This window comes from Aspergillus thermomutatus, assembly GCF_002237265.1.
Source record: "Aspergillus thermomutatus strain HMR AF 39 chromosome Unknown NODE_234, whole genome shotgun sequence".
Lineage (NCBI taxonomy): Eukaryota > Fungi > Ascomycota > Eurotiomycetes > Eurotiales > Aspergillaceae > Aspergillus > Aspergillus thermomutatus.
The window spans coordinates 1-16,066 of record NW_020798284.1 but is presented as its reverse complement, the minus strand read 5'-3'; the positions used below and the strand labels follow the sequence as shown (position 1 = coordinate 16,066).

At 51.2% G+C, this 16,066-nt stretch overlaps 7 protein-coding genes across 7 annotated transcripts; 5 read left to right on the top strand and 2 right to left on the bottom strand.

Annotated features, from left to right (window-relative positions):
• Positions 1 to 425: 425 nt before the first annotated feature.
• On the bottom strand, positions 426 to 638 carry CDV56_102444 (uncharacterized protein; the record flags this gene model as incomplete). The annotated part of the gene is made up of 1 exon (XM_026756063.1): positions 426 to 638. The coding sequence occupies one exon, from the start codon at positions 636 to 638 to the stop codon at positions 426 to 428; it is 213 nt and encodes a 70-aa protein (XP_026611333.1).
• Positions 639 to 1,549: 911 nt separating this feature from the next.
• CDV56_101974 (uncharacterized protein) lies at positions 1,550 to 4,091 on the top strand (the record flags this gene model as incomplete). Its single annotated transcript, XM_026755593.1, has 3 exons — positions 1,550 to 2,658; positions 2,752 to 2,912; positions 2,968 to 4,091. 3 exons carry the CDS (start codon positions 1,550 to 1,552, stop codon positions 4,089 to 4,091), a joined length of 2,394 nt encoding a protein of 797 aa, XP_026611332.1.
• Positions 4,092 to 4,642: 551 nt separating this feature from the next.
• On the top strand, positions 4,643 to 5,942 carry CDV56_101724 (uncharacterized protein; the record flags this gene model as incomplete). The annotated part of the gene is made up of 2 exons (XM_026755343.1): positions 4,643 to 4,838; positions 4,888 to 5,942. 2 exons carry the CDS (start codon positions 4,643 to 4,645, stop codon positions 5,940 to 5,942), a joined length of 1,251 nt encoding a protein of 416 aa, XP_026611331.1.
• A 651-nt stretch (positions 5,943 to 6,593) lies between these two features.
• CDV56_101300 (HET domain protein) lies at positions 6,594 to 8,894 on the top strand (the record flags this gene model as incomplete). The annotated part of the gene is made up of 1 exon (XM_026754919.1): positions 6,594 to 8,894. One exon carries the CDS (start codon positions 6,594 to 6,596, stop codon positions 8,892 to 8,894), a length of 2,301 nt encoding a protein of 766 aa, XP_026611330.1.
• Positions 8,895 to 9,527: 633 nt separating this feature from the next.
• On the top strand, positions 9,528 to 10,520 carry CDV56_101048 (uncharacterized protein; the record flags this gene model as incomplete). Its single annotated transcript, XM_026754667.1, has 1 exon — positions 9,528 to 10,520. One exon carries the CDS (start codon positions 9,528 to 9,530, stop codon positions 10,518 to 10,520), a length of 993 nt encoding a protein of 330 aa, XP_026611329.1.
• A 662-nt stretch (positions 10,521 to 11,182) lies between these two features.
• On the bottom strand, positions 11,183 to 12,197 carry CDV56_100802 (aromatic alcohol reductase; the record flags this gene model as incomplete). The annotated part of the gene is made up of 3 exons (XM_026754421.1): positions 11,183 to 11,635; positions 11,696 to 12,109; positions 12,165 to 12,197. The coding sequence occupies 3 exons, from the start codon at positions 12,195 to 12,197 to the stop codon at positions 11,183 to 11,185; spliced, it is 900 nt and encodes a 299-aa protein (XP_026611328.1).
• A 500-nt stretch (positions 12,198 to 12,697) lies between these two features.
• CDV56_100354 (uncharacterized protein) lies at positions 12,698 to 14,929 on the top strand (the record flags this gene model as incomplete). Its single annotated transcript, XM_026753973.1, has 4 exons — positions 12,698 to 13,003; positions 13,089 to 13,453; positions 13,500 to 13,590; positions 13,646 to 14,929. 4 exons carry the CDS (start codon positions 12,698 to 12,700, stop codon positions 14,927 to 14,929), a joined length of 2,046 nt encoding a protein of 681 aa, XP_026611327.1.
• Between the last annotated feature and the right edge of the window lie 1,137 nt (positions 14,930 to 16,066).

The window sequence follows — 16,066 nt, the reverse complement described above, 5'->3', positions numbered from 1 at the left end:
TGATTGATCACGACGAATAGTGATGTAAACATGACCCTCCTCAGTTGATATGAATCAATCATAATACCTGGGGATGCTACAGCTTATCTACTAGCATCCAGAATCTCCTCCAGCTCCTCAGACAATGGATATACCTCTTCCACCGGCAACAACCTCGCCTCCTCCAGACATTTCTCAACCTCCCTCTCGGCAATCCCAACAATCCACCCATCCACATATCTACCCACTGCCTCCGCACTCAGTCCAATCCGAATAGACCGATAATCCAACCTCCTAAACCGAAAGTCCCGCTTCAGATCCCACTGCACCCGCACTGGACTCCTTCGCAGCCGCTCCTACCACATCGCCTTTTCCTCCGCGTCCTGCCCGGGATAATGTGATATACAAGACTGCCGCAAAGCCCACTCGAAGCCTTCCCACGTAATCTAAATGGCCAGGACGCGTTCCTGCTTGGGTTTCCGGGCCCAGCCGCTTCGATACGCCATCCACAGAAAGGAGGCTTTAACCCAGGTTATGTGTGTGCGGGAGAACGGAGGGACGAATCTTTGGGCATCCAGAGCGGCGTCTGCGATGGAGGAGGTGTAGGCTTGGTAGACAGTGTATTTGGCGCGGATTTGTCGGTGGGGATGGTTGTCCATGTTGGAATTTGGGTTGTATAGTGTGATATATATCCATCTGGCTGAGTGCGGATGACGGACTTACCAAGGTAGTATTCAGATATACCCCTATCTCCTAGTAATGGCCATAATACTAGGATGTCTATATTTTACTCAATAATATGGTGACTAGCTATATGAAGATTGTATGTTAAACCGGTTCACCCACCCGACCACATAAATTAAGCTTATTTTAGGATATAATAGGTAGTGAAGACAGACCGTGCAGTCAAGTTGATTGACTCCCTGCATGAGGATAGATAAACTTGGCGTGATTGCAGTGAGACCCCTAAAGGAGCTCTAGGAAGGGCTTACCATGTGTTTACAGAGAGAGGTCTGCTTATCTAGATGGCAATGAGAAGCCAATTAACATCTTAGAGCTGAGTAATTCAAAGGCGCTTAACAGAGCAGTTTGATTGGTGTTAGGGGATAATTAATGTGATTCATGAGAAATGCCATGCATTTACAGAGAGAGATGTCTGGATGGTCAGACTGATAAAGGCAGATTTGACATACTTCTTTGGTGCCCATGTCCACCCTGAATCAGCGACAAAGCTGCTACTTATGACTGTTTTGACTATAATCTCCACTCAGATCAGTGAAAGACAGACCCATGATGTGCTGTGAGTACACGGGACCCGATAGGATGAGAGTGTCTCATCTTGCTGATGCCAACGACGTGGGCTGAGTCGTAGTGGGACGGTCAGCCAGCCACACCCAGATCGGCCCCTACGGACGATATCATACATATATATCGCTTCTTACTTAATTATAGTACTGGACAGAAAGGTACAGGCAAGATCAAGGGAAGGACTTGTCTCACTCTGCAACTATACTGCAGTCGCCTCCAAAGAACAAGCTGCCGAAGAACGACAAACCCGGTAAAAGGAATTATGGAGCATTTACCCCTACCCGGAGGAGAAAAGCACTTTATTGTTGCTCCGTACAATGCTCCCCCAGGGGCTTGGTATGATCACAAAGGCTTTCTAGACTACCCTGAGCGGAGAGGCTGGACCAACGACCAGCTTCCTGACGGCGACACCACCAAAGAGGGATATCTCGAGGGCAATGGGTTTAGATTGAAAGGGACTGACTCGAAAGTCGAGGAGTTCTTCCAGACGTGGCTCTTCTTTGGACTGGTCATTGAAGTGTTGAAAATGGGCGGTGTCAGTGCCGAGACAGAGGATTTCCTCGAGGTAAGAGATCTGGCAGACCCTGGAGAAGTGGAGTTTGCCAGAATATCACAAGACGACAGGAAACAAAGACTAGTCAGGATTGTCAACACATCAAACCTTCCATGCAAGCTGAGGGAATGGAGAGATGGGATCCAGGATAAGCCACGGGCATGGACGGCACTGAACCAGATGTTTGAGAGAGCTCGACAGATCCTCGACTGCTTCTGCACACCAGATGATGAGAGGAAATTATGGGGAAACGACAAGCCACAGCGGTGGCCAGTACGGGAGGAGATCTCAACCACTATGATCGCCCTGGTCTTCTCCCTCCGCAGCGCCGCGATCAGTGTCTGCGAGCCCCGCGGGATCGGCATTATGAACCCGTGGCTGAACGCTCGCTCCGAGATCTTAGCTAGACGTCTACAACGCCAGTGGTGTCTCGCTGACGCGACTACCATCATGAAAGACCTCTCGATCGATGGCCACTACTACATTGCAGCGTCTCCTGGTTTGGATCCCGACGAGCTGGATCGTCATTCAAAGTGTGTCAGGGAGCGTTGCCTCGAAGAATTCCCTACAGAGCTTTATCACCCCCGGCATGTGGCTCCATGGCACAAGGCCAACTGTCCGACGGGACAGTCGATCAACTACGGTGGACAGCTGGGACCCGAAAGAGGCCAGACGGGATGGGAAGATGCTATTGCGAGAATCATCGACAAGAATGCAATCCCGATTGCGCTTTGGGTCAAAGGGCTGCGCAAACTTTGGTCGGTGGAATACCATTTAAGTGGCACCCGGAGGCCTGATTATGTGGCTATATCACATGTGTAAGCATGGTGCCTTCGAACTTCCCCTCTATTCTCCACTTATACCGTCCCTCGTGCTCATGAATGTGAGTCTGCTAACCACTTGGTCAATAGGTGGGCTGATGGCATGGGAAATCGGACGGCGAATTGGCTCCCTGAATGCCAGTTAGACCGTATTACGCACTTTGTGGAAAATGTGCGGTGGGAGGGCCGAGAACCTACCCCAGCGAATCCCAATCTCTCGGATGGAGTGGGCTTTTGGATGGACACATTGTGTACGTTACTTCATCCGAGTGCCTGGACGAGTTCGGAGACTAAAAGGGATTGCAGGCGTCCCTGCGTTAGACAAAGACCGCAAGCGCAAGGCGATCCTGAATATGCGTCATGTCTATTCGAACGCGAAAGCTGTCTTGGTGCTAGACAAGGGGCTCCAGAAAATTCCCTCCACCGCTCCGGTGCTGGAGAAAGTCGCTCGTCTGTATCTGTCCAACTGGATCAAGCGTCTCTGGACTCACCAAGAAGGGTTTCTGCCATCCACGGTGTACATACAGTTCTCCGATCGGCCAGTCGAGTTAGAAGTACTGGCAGAAGAGTTCGCGGCCTATAATCGAGAACACCTGGAAAAGACAGGAAAGTATCTGGGGTTCCCCTTCGCGGCGAATTCAAGGCTGCTTGACCTGTACTCTTCATTGAGGAATCTTATGAAGCAAGTCCAAGACAAGGACAAGTGGATGCTCTACAAACCTCTCTCGCACCATTTGTCACCACGCAGGAGTACACGACTCGCGGATGAGACGGTGTGCATGGCGACGATCATCAACATCGATCTTCACAGGATCCTGGCGATTTCAGGCGATGAGGATGAAGAAGTTGCAAGGGACCGCATGGCTGCTTTCTTGGAGCAACTGGGGACGTTCGACATGTGCTTGATATTCAATAATTATGAGCGCCTCGACAAGGCGGGATACAGGTGGGCTCCAAAGTCGTTGCTCAACTTTCGCACTCCTCTGTTGACGTGTCCGGACGGGTGCGGGACTGTTACTCTCAAAAAGATGAATGGCCAGGCCGGCCTTCCGGTTCGTTATCCGGGCCTTCTAATGGACTTGGCCGATGAAAGTGTGTCCCTTGGAGCCCTTCGGCATGGCTGCGAGGTCCAATGCAGAGTACCAGCCGCCAGGGGGAGCAACTCTCATGGCAAAGGGCTGGTCCTCCAGTTCCCGCCAAGCAACGTTCGGTGGGCCAAAAGGCAGTATGCCGTGATATTGTCAAAGGTCCCTAAAGTAGGCGGAAAGACTTGTCCGGCAGCCGTGGGCTTGTTCAATCGCTCCCCTGGGAATGGCATTTACTGGTTTGAGCACCTCTCGGTGGCGAGAATCCGAGCTCAGGAACCATATGGGGACGAGTTGCTGGACGTGCACCTACTTGAGAGTGATACTGCCTGGTTTGTTATGTAATGGCGATAGCAAATTACTCTTCATTATTAGCAACTGCCTTAGTATTACAAAATGCACAGTTCTCTCTGTGAGCCATACAGAGTGGCTGCAACGGCGTAGCGCATCTGTAGACTCTTCTTGCATGTATGGCAATGTTTGAGGATATTTGAATGAAGAGTACACTAAGTAATACAGAACACCTGTGGTTGATTTGGATGTATTATATGCAGTGATGGAAATGTATGTTTCTCACTAGTCTCTTGTAGAAAATGGAGTGGCTGGCTGAAACCGCGGCTAGCAGGGATTCTCGTATAAGATGGAGGAAGAACAGGATGATGACTACCTACAACAGAGGCACAGCCTCATGCACACTGTCTACACTGCTGTGATTCCTAAAAACTAATACCTACTAAGCATAGCCCCGCACTATTGTCAGCCCTGCTCAGCCCTGCTGTGCCACATCCATTTGAGTTCTGCAACGAGCATTGACTCTTGAAGTCCTTTATCTATCTAGTGATTTCCCCTCTGTAAGCATTAATATTATACTATACACCTTTGCAAGAAACTCCTCCATGGCCCCGGCTCTTCGACACCTCTTCCCCCGCCGTGACTTTGACCCAGGGGCTGCAAGCGCTGCTTTTGCGGATGAGTGGTCTAATCCGTCGAATTATGCCTTTACTATCCTGCTCTTGATCGGAGGCGACTTGATCCACCGCGCTCTCGCACAGCTGGCGGGGGGCTGGATTACTCCAGTTGCCTTCTCATTTGGTACGTCGAACAACGTCACACGCGAGACTTTTTGCTCATCTGCTCTAAGGATGGGTTTCTTATGCGACCTCGTCCATATGTTCTGCGCTCGGCGAGTACAGGCTGATGCCGGACGCCGACACAGCCTGCTGCCTTATCAACGGCAGGAATGGTTACGTCCGGGGAAACAACTCCTGGGTTCTCGGCCGCATCATGCGAGATTACGAGTCCTGGATGGGAAAGCCGGTCCAGGAGAAAACAGAGTCTCTCCTCCAGGCTCGCTGGGACTTTGACCGGCAGCGCGCGGAGAGAGAATGCACCGGATCGGGGAGCAGAGTACCCCGTCCTTCGCAAGCGGGATTAGTCGTCAGTTTCTGGCAGCCAAGCACCAAGCAACCGCATGGAGAGCCCGGCCACGATCTGCTCCACTGGTCGGGCCTCATTGTCACTGTGGTTCAACTGGGAATCGCTGCCATACCATTGGGTCTGCGGGGAGATTGGGGCATCCTGATGATCACGGGGGCAGCCACCATTCTCTGCTACGTCACCGGGGCGCTGGGGCAGTGGAAGGTCGAGAAGTGGGCTTGTCGCCGTCTGGACGCTCGAGACAAGAAGAACTTTGTCTTGACGCGCGGAAACGGGGCCCAGCATGCGATTGCCATCATCAGTCATGGCCACGGACTGGACCTGGAGGACCTCGCTACGGGTTTTGCCAAGATCGACTCCCCGTCCATCACCGTCTTTGCGCAGCTGGCCACCATCGGCCTGGGGGTCATGTGGATTGCGCTCCTCATCACCGCATCCGCTCTGCAAGATGACTCCTGGTACTTGATTGCTGTTGGAGGGATAGGAATGCTTCAGAACATCCTTGTTGCGGGCTGGAAGCGGACCCCCGCTGCATACGGTGTTCCTCTTGAGTTCATTGGTGTTGTGGGTGAGGTCAAAGTAATGAAGACTTTGCTAGAAGTGGAGAGGAGATATGAGAAGCTGGGGAAGAGTATGATCGGCACCTTTTTCCCTGGCGATTTGCGGGAAAACGAAGTGAAGGAGTGGGAGGCCGTCGCGCAGGAATGGAAAGAGAAAAAGGCCACCACTATCAAGTCTGATGATTCGCAGGAGAAGTGAGAGGACTGTACACTCGATTGAGACACTTTGATTTGGGAGACCACCATAGCAGTTCGGGGTTCGACAATTGATTTCACTCCCCAGCTTAGCCTTTCCTTACATCGTAGATGCCAGACCCAAATGATCCACTTTATCTACTTAAACCATGCGTACAGTTATATTGGAACATGAAGCCTGGTCGAGCGAGTTCCTCGGCTTACTACTGCTTCAGAAAAGATACTTCAGCTATGTATAAGCCCACCCACCAGATTTGACGGGCCAAGGACTATATGACACTCTTTATATATACTACGTGCAAAGACAGACGGAAGGTCCCATGACGAAGAGCTGCAGCTGCATAAGAACGCAGCCAACCTAGACTTACGACTTAGCCCACGAAGGCTGACATCTTACCCAGATGACGCGCCGCAACGCCACGGTACCTTGGGTGCCCAGTTGCTGCCTAATATGTCAGCTTATGTTATTTCCACCCAGAATTCAACGAGCGATGTATTATTAATAATGCCAGTCAACTGGAGGATATCGGTGTTAATTCTTTCCCTATCTTTCAAGTCCCCTTTGTGGATTTGTCAGCTGAGAGCTTCAACATCGCAGCAGCAGACCCTATAAAAGCAGGGTTAGCTAGCTGACAGGTAGCAGTTCATAGCAACTATGAAGCGAGTGATAGACCGGAAAGGTGCCAGAGGCTCGAGCAGACGCAACGTAGTAGGCTGGAGTGTTCTGCCTGGTGTGGGAAATGGTGCATGCACACAATTCGAGGTCATCCTCTCCGATGAGATTGGGAGTGCTCAGGGAACAGATAACACAACGTCTCACTACTTGCATTCTACTGCTCAGTTGAAAGTTGTGAAGCACACTGTCCAAGGAGCCATCTACACCGCAATCGCAACTGCAAACTTCAGATTTGCAAACAAAAGGCTCCGCATTGTCTTACATGCCGATGATGGCGCTGAGTGGAGCACAAGTATGGCAGTCGTTGGCGATCGGTTGATTGTACCAGCGCAACAAGCTCAACTGGCTGAGCTCTTCATTGCACTGGGCGAATTATGTGGTATCGAGCTGGGAATGTCTGCTAATCTGCAACTGAGTGATGATGGCGCTGGGTGTAAGATCTGTGCGGCTCCCTTCTGCGGCATCGGTGGTCTTGTATACACTCTTGACAGCATGGCAGGCAGCCGTCCAGATAAAAAATCCGAATGCCAGGAGGGGAGTACATATCCAACCGTTATGAGCTACACAGATAATGAGCAGCTATGGGTGGACCGAGTACCGCAGAGCCCGGGCGCTATGACGGACTTTTTGACCAGCCTTGCGGGACGAGAGACAATACGCATAGCAGACACGTGCGTAGCGTCGGGTGAGGACGGGAATATTCTTCTGTCGGATAATATCATTTGGTGGACGGACGAGGTCACCGAAGAGGTGCCACAGCGGAAACAGTCCAAACCTGCGAATTGGGGAGGCTTCCAGGACATGTGGCGAAACCACAAGAACCTAAGGGAGTCAAAGAAGAGGGCGGAAGTCTTGGTCTGCACGGAGGCTCCGCTGGTTCACGATTCGGTCATAAGATTCGCCCAAGCAGGCAAATCCGACAGCAATACAACCAAGCCCTTGAGGTTGATACACGTTCAAACACGAGATGTACTGGCAACGGAGGGGCTCGGGAAGAAACGCTATGCCATCATTTCGTACACCTGGAGCCAATTCAGGAAAGAGGAGTTGCTGGAATGGGCAACATCACGAGCAGCGGGGCTGGGTTACGAATACATATGGATCGACCAATATTGCATTGATCAGAAGAACAAGCAGGAGAAGAACGCGGAGATCAAGCGCATGAGGGATTACTACAAGAACGCGGCACAAGTCCTAGTGCTCGTGCCTGACGTGACGAGCCTGGCCAGCTTCAATGTGGCATCAGCGGACCAGCTGATCCATGTAGATGCAGCTCTCAACGCCTCCAGGGACGTATTGAAGGAGATTGTATCTTGCGAGTGGCTGAAAAGAGTCTGGACCTTTCAAGAAGCATGGGTGGCTAGACAATGCGTGCTGTGTACCCAAGAGCAGATGCTTGACGGCACAGTGATGGATGCCTTACTTGGCTTGCTCAAATACGGAGCTGTCGACAGACCCAGAGTAATGTGCGTCAGAAATAAGTCGATAGCGAACCCAGTGGTTGCAAATCCCAACACAGTTGTCTGGAAGGGGGTCCTCAGGAAGCGTCAGACGGTCGTGGGATCGACAGAGAGGTGGATCTTGCAGAGCGGATTAAGGGAATACGAGCCGCCGCGGCTCACGCTGGTTCAGGCCTGGGAAGCTTCAAGGGAGAGAAACACGATGAATGAAGAGGACAGAGTATACGCTCTGCTTTCCTCCGTCGAGGGGGGAGACAGAATCAAAGTCGACCGTGGACGGTCTCTGCTGGCTGTCATAGAGGACTGTGTGGAGGCAGGGATTGTTACCGCTGACCTTCTGGCCGGCGATTCCCCTTCGACCATGGCTGATAGGTGCTGGATGCCCGATCTAACAGGATCTGGACCGCAGCACCCGTTGCGAGTTGCCGCTGCTACTGAGAAACAACAGCCATTGGTTTGGCGAGGAGGCAGGGTGTCTGTCAAGGGAAAATATTTCAGCTTTGCGGACGTATCCGCTTGGCTACGCATCGCACGCATCAAGACTGAGGATGCAATTCAACAGTCCGAAGGGAGCGACCGGCCCTGGACTCAATTCGCTCTCACAACGCGGCAGAAAACATGGACTACGAAGGACGTGGTGACTTCTGATTTCCTTTTGGTACAGCCGGTGCCTGGCTCCACGCAGACTGTGCTGGTTTCGGGCAACAAATTGCCAGATGGATCCTTTCACAGGAAGAAGGGTTATATAGTCTGGCTCAAGAAGACAGGGGAAGAGTGGCTGCAGGACAGCCAGCCGGTAGAGATCGGATCATCGCTATAGATATAAGGAAGCGCATATTACTGTAAGAACGATGATATCCCTCGGACAGTTTGTCTTCCAAATATTTCAGAGAGGAAGGCCTAGAACATTCTCCTGCGCTATATAGAGTGGATCGTAAGCGATATTAGACGGAAGATGCTAGTAATTTAATAGCAGCACGAAGTTGAACAAAGGCTATTCTTCTTTAGCGACTATTGATCTGATGGATATACGTGTAGATATAGCGAAAACGAGGCACTCCATCCCTAGTAATTCGTAATCTAGATCCCCATACTGTAGATTAACTTGAATATTAGAATCCTGGAGGGCTTATCTCCTGGTGAAGGTCTAGTGAGAGGAGAAAGCATGCTGAATCATCCAAAAGAGGTAAGTGGTGACTTTTGCTGTCGAAGAGGATTGTCTCTACCTCAGACCATCTGTCCATCTCTCCATCTGTCTGGGATTAATAGACATCTCTCTATCCATCTGCAACTGACGTCTCTCATGTCAATCACGTCTTCAAACATCTGTGAGTGTGACCTATCAAACTATCAAAAAATATCCCGCCAAGACGCCAAGAAAGATAATTTTTGCCTTAAATTTTCTCCGCATCCAACACGAGCCGGTCTATTATACTCTCCACATCTCTGCTCGATGCCCTCTATTTCGGACCGGCTGACGGTGATCATCACAACCTCACCAGCTCCATCAAATCCTGCCACGGATCTCATTGCATCAGTCTTAAAGTCCTTCCAGCAGCACTGCGCCGGTCTCACTGAGGCCCGGGTGGTCGTCGTCTTCGACACCTTTGAGCGCATCACCTCACAATTGCGTCTGAAAAAAGGCCATGCCAGCCCAGAACTAGCTGAGAACTACGAGCTGTACAAGAACAACATCAAGGAGTTCATCCTGCACACGTATCATCATGGCCAGGTTGTAAGCCAAACACCCGGAGAGGCCGAATTCGGCTTCGATGGAAGAGTCGAGCTGCTGATTAGTCAAACCGAAAACCGTAAAATCACATTCATCGAGCCTGCTGTCCGGCTGGGGTTTGGGCTGGCTGTTCGCTCGTCCCTGAGGCTTGTCGAGACGCCGTACGTCTGGGTCCAGCAGCATGACTGGGCGCTTGTGGCGGATATCCCCCTCGAACCTCTGCTAGAAATCATGCAGGGAAGCGAGGGCGATGACGCCGTGCCGGTGAAGTATGTCTCTTTCCCGTCAGTACGCATGAAGTGCTATGCGGTCTCACCGCACGTCACCGACCATCCAGCTCTACGGGAACTCACCACCTCCTTAAAGCGGGATTTTGTGATCCAGTCCGAGCCAGAAAAGAAAATTCCTCTTACGCCACTGTTTTTCTGGTTCGATAAACCGCATGTTGCCTCTACGGCGCATTATCTGGCCCGGGTGTTCCCGACGCGGCTGGCGATGCGTCGGGGGGAGTTCATCGAGGATAAGATCGGGCAGCGGGCGAGGACGCAGATGAAAGAAGGGCAATGGGCCAAGTGGGCGACTTGGCTGTATTACCCGGACGAGGGAGACTTGCTGTGCCTGCGGCATCTGATGGGGAGGACTTGGAGAGGGTTTGCGGGTCCAATTAATGTCAAGGGAGGGGATGCTACTGTTACAGAGGATGACCAGTCTTAATCATACTCAGCACTGCGTTGAAGTGGTGAATCCTAGCGTGAGCCACTCGCATTAATTATGACGCTGGTCAAAGCGACAGGCATTGTCACATCGTCGTAAAGGAAGCTCAAGCAGCGAGAGGTATTAAGTATGTCAACAAGCAGTCCAAGGACCCTGTTTAATGCCTCCAGCCCCTCTATGAGCTCGTGCAGGTGTTTCAAATAGGAATGGAAAGACTCGACAATGTTATATGGCACAATACTAGACTAAAAGCGAGTAATCAAGGTTAGTCGTGCAGAAGCCAGGCTCATAGGTTTACTCATTGTGTCAATTATGTTAGTAAGTGCCACAAAATAATCAAGACAGGCTATGAGATGGCCATGCAAAAGTTCCCACTGACCAGGTCTCCAATACATTAGGGAGTAGGTCATTAATAGCTGCATTGTCCAGTCGTGCATAATGTATAAGTACTGTTTGCTCAACAACAGCCACTACTGCTCGTATTTCACTCTGAGCCTTTGGATACAGCTGACTTTTCAAACTCCGGCAGTGCCCAGTGCCCATTTCATCGTCCAGTCGCACTGCAATATTTCCCTTGCAGTGGCCCGCTCCTTAGGCTTGAAACATGGCATTGATCGTAACATATCCAGAACAGCAAACAGCAGCTACCTACTCAGTTTGAGCTATTTTGCAACAACCCGCTCGACAGTATCCTTCACGGATTCCAACTCTAGGCCCAGTATACCATTGGCCAAGGTCTCATCTTTGGCATAGTTCGCCCGCAGGCCTGGAATGTTACCAAAGCTGGTGGCGCGAACGAGAGTAAAGGCACCGCTGAAGTCGCCCGCATCAAGCTTCCTGACACCCTCGCCTACTTGCTCCTCGGTTGTGGTGGCATTGACAGTCCACTTTGTCCTAGTGTTTTCCTCCAGCGCGGCCAGGATGCTGTTCTGTGTGGTCTCAACAGAAGCAATGTACAGGTACTTGTTGCTGGTCTCTTGAGGATGTTGCAATACGGAAACCACAGCCTCGCCCAGCTGTTTCTCATTGGTGAGAGTGAAGCTCGTGTTACCGCCATCCCAGATGGTTGCGGTACGGTTTGCGATGTCAAATTCGAGGAAGCCGTTCTCCATCCCCTGAAACGAGAGATCAGTATTGCAACCACCTGGAGGATGGTGTTCTACTCAATGACATACCCAGTCGAGCAACATTGCCGTGGCGATGCCGGTCCAGGACAGACCTTCAGTCTCCTTTGTTTTTAAATACTCGATGAGCTCTTTCTTCTGTTCAAATAGAGGCAGCAAGTGCAGCACCGCTTCATCTTGGCTACTAGCCGAGAATTCCGATGGGAGGAACCTCTGAACACCAGCTCGAACGGCAGCATCGACAAGCTTCTTCTGCTCGCCAAATCCCATGGCACCGAGAGCTGAGATGACAACGTCCTGTCCCTTGAATGCTGCCTCAAGGTCTGCCTCTGAGTAGTCCGTCTTACGGACGGTGACGCCGGCGGGGAAAGTCGCCTCGCTCTCCTTACGAGACAAGACGGTGATGTTGAACTTTGCCGATGCAAGAAGACCATGGAGGATGATCTTGCCAATGCTTCCACTAGCCTGTAGAACGACGATGGTCAGTAATTGACGAAAGAAGGATCTTGAATGTACATACACCGACGAGGGCAACGTTCTTGTAGGCGGCCATTCCGGATCGTTGTTGGTTTCGTTGAGGTTTGAGCTCCTTGATCTCTGAGAAATGCAATAAGAAGAATCCGAAATGTTAAGCAGATACAATGGCAGCTAACTGGAGATTGAGTCTTTTCTTTGTGCTTGTAGATTAGCGGCTCGAGTGGCCAGGAAGACATATTTATATGTTGTTCGATCAACACAACGACGCCAGAAACTTGAGGGATTTATTTGGACATAAGCAACTCCTGTTTCACCAGGGTATCAACTATCTTCACTCCATTCTCTGTGATGACAAATGGATCTATCCATAGACATCTAGCTACAGTCTAGTATTGCCTACAGCTACCAGCGGAGGTGCCTCCGCGTCCTCCGCTGCAGCCAATCGGAGGGGCTCCTTGTGGCATCGCGCCAACCTCCAGCTTACTCTGCCCTTGCGCCATCTTGTCCATTCGCCCATAACACATCCCGAACGCTGAATCCGGTCGACACTTTTACCCTGGAAGCCGGAAGCCGCTCATGCCGCGCCGTGTCGTTGCGTCGGGACGGTCTTGTCTCGAATGCCGCCGCCGTAAGATCAGATGTGACCGATCCCTGCCATGCGCATATTGCATCCGCACACGCATAGAGTGCACATATCCACCACCGAGACCAGCGGACAGAGATGCCGCATCTGCCAACCGCGCCCTGTTGGCTCGTGTGGAAAGACTGGAGGGCGTCATACAGTCCCTGCAATCCGATCTGTCGCAATTCCGGCATCGTCTGCCCGTCAGTCCCCTGTTGTCCAACACCGGCCAGGAAGAGGAAGGCCATCACGTTGGCTCTGTAAGCCTATTACTCCACACAATTTATCAATTCAACACAGAAATACGGATGGCCTGTGGATCAGGTACTAAAGAGGTACAATTAGGCAGTCGAACATGACCTGCGCTGCTCCAGCCCAGCATCCAATCCTTCACGATCCCTCGATGGGCGGTTGGGGCATTCTTTCCCCTTCCACCTGGGTCCCTCACCACCACTGGGGCCACTTCACCCGTCTCCCTCTGTGATATCGACCATCTGGCAGACATACCTGGACGTGGTAGACCCGGTTCTCAAGATATTTCATGTCCCGACTGTGCAACGACAGGTCCTAAGTCTCATTCGCGGTCAACCAATCCTCGACGCCCCCACAGAATGCTTGATGTTTGCAATCTATTACTCTACCTTCGTGGCCATGTCGGCGGCAGAGTGCCAAAGAGAATTTCACGAGGACCGGACATTGTTACTGAGCCGGTAGGTTTTCTGTACCTTTCGAATTTTCTGTGCTAAATCCTCCAAGGTATCGGACAGGAGTCGAGCATTCTCTTCTGAAGGCGAATTTCCTGAATTCGGTGGACATGACGGTCCTACAAGCATTCGCCCTCTATCTGGTACTTGTCTCTTTCATGCCCGGATGATCAAACGAATACTCACCCATTGCCCTAGATCTGTGGCAGACGTGATGAGAATGGGCCCGACGTTTGCGCCCTCGTCGGAGTTGCCATTGGGACCGCTATGAGAATTGGTCTTCATACTGATGGAGCGGCTATGGGTCTCGCTCCGTTCGAGGTGGAAATGCGACGCCGGCTCTGGTGGCAGATTTGCACGCTGGACGTCCGCATTGCCGAGGACCATGGCCTAGAGCCTAGTATTATGGAGTCTGCGTTCACCACTGAGCTTCCCTCCAACATCAACGACGCCAACCTGGATCCGAACATGAGTGAGCTCCCGCGGGCTCAACCGGGACGGATGGAGATGCTGTTCAGTCTTGCTCGGTTTGAAGTAAGCCGCTTTGCACGGAGGGTGGTATTTTCGGATAAGTTTTGTAGCTGCAACTCGTACCCCATCTTGAGCGAGGTGCAGAAGTGCAAGGCAATCGACCAGTTCAAAGGGCACTTAGAGAAACAGTACTTGTCATACTGCGACAAAGGAGTACCACTGGACTATGTCACCACCGCCATCAATCGTCTCATCCTCATCAAGTTGAAGTTGGCCGTATGCAAGCCACGAAGGGATCGGAACCCGGAAATGCCTGTGCGGACCAACTACCGGAAGGTCTGCGAGGACGTCCTCCATCACGCGTCCATATTGCGACAGTATGAGAAAGGGACTCGATGGTTGTGGCTGTTTCAAACCTATGTCGAATGGGATGCCTTGGCCTATCTTCTGCTGGAGCTCTGTCTCGCACCCTCATGGGGCCTATCGGGTACCGCGTGGAAGGCGGCAGACGAGGTCTATCACCACTGGAACAATGACCCGGACATCCACCGTGATCGTCGCTGGCGGCATATTGAAGAACTTCGAGCGCAAGCATTGACTGTTCGGGAGCGGATGCAGGCGACTCCTGGCGCGCACATGGCGACGTCACCCAAATCTACCAACAGCCCTGAGCAGTCTGACCTCGATACCGCCGTGGTGCTCGATGATCCAGTACACAACGATGGTATTCAACATTCACCCAACTCAAGGGAAAGCAACGAGGAATACTCGCCCTTTGTGTCAGCAACCCCCAGAAAATTCAATCCAACCACTGGACAGGCGTCTCCCATGTGGGCGCTTGCCAGTGTAGCCACTGCGACCACTGCAGCCCCCTTGGCTCCTAATGCTATCCCCTCGAGCGGTGCCGAGTTACCAGGCGGAGGCACTGCCTGTGAGTGGAGTGCCGCGCTTTTCCAGCAGTATTGGCAGGTAGCAGAGCCAGGACAGGGCAATTCCGGATGGTGGCTTTAGACCAGCGCTGCGTCATTTATCATGATTGATTGAATCACGTCTTATCAGACTCCAATTAATGTGACTCCGTTGTGGAACTAGGATTTGTCACTTATCCATGTTATTGAAAAGCAATTTGGCAAGGGTTGGTGTATAACATCTTTCAAGAAGTGCAGGTAGATCCTACCTGAAGGTCCCCTAGCAAATGTTAGTGAGGGCATGATATACAAGGCTCATCTAGATAGAAGGATGCAAGACGTACAGGATACAAGAGGTGGTGCATTGGAACTGATGCATTCTGATATACCTGGCTGTAGATAGTAGTTCTCCCAGTAAGCCTAGAGTGACATCAGTTAGTCTCTCTTCTAAGAACTTCTTAGCTGTTAGCTGGCTAGTCTGCTAACTGGCTGCCCTGACTTCTATATCTGTTAGCACCTTAACAGACTCTACTGAGCCCGTGGCTCTTTCATTAAATATCCCCAACATCACCGACACTAATGCCAGGATCAGGACCCTTTATATTGATTTCTTTTTCCCGCTTAAAATTACATGCAATGTAGACAAGCTGCTTGTTGCTGTCTAAACTTTCTAACTATCCAGAAGCTCTATCCTGGTGAGAAATACTTCTGAGGTTTAAACTAAACAGCCTTTCAAGGATGATCTGTATTCCATATGTACATCTCCTCCTCTTCCTGTCTTGTTTCTGAGCTTAGAAGTCTGATTAACTTGGTGCTTTACAAGAACAGTCGACAAAAGTCAATCCCTAATATATATCTTCTTGCACAAGACCTACAGAGTATCTCAGCGCACAGCGCAGCAATAAGCTTTATATACTTATATCAAATATCTATAGAGAATTTTCTTCTCATAATGCTCTTTCAGCCGAGTTCCTGCCATATAGCAATAATAGCAGTATTAAATGCACTCGACTGGCATCTGATCACATGACATCAAGGGATCCGTCGGGCTTTACTAACGTCCGACGTCGTGTTCACCTTTCATATTCAACAACTCCTCACAGACGACTGCTTGAACACCGAGCCTTCTCACCCAGGAAGGCCATACTCTATTGAATCTTCAGAACAGGCTCTCAATCCAGGCGCCCTGCCTAGGATAAGGGACAGCTCCCCCTCCGCGCGCTGCCTGACACCCGCCCGG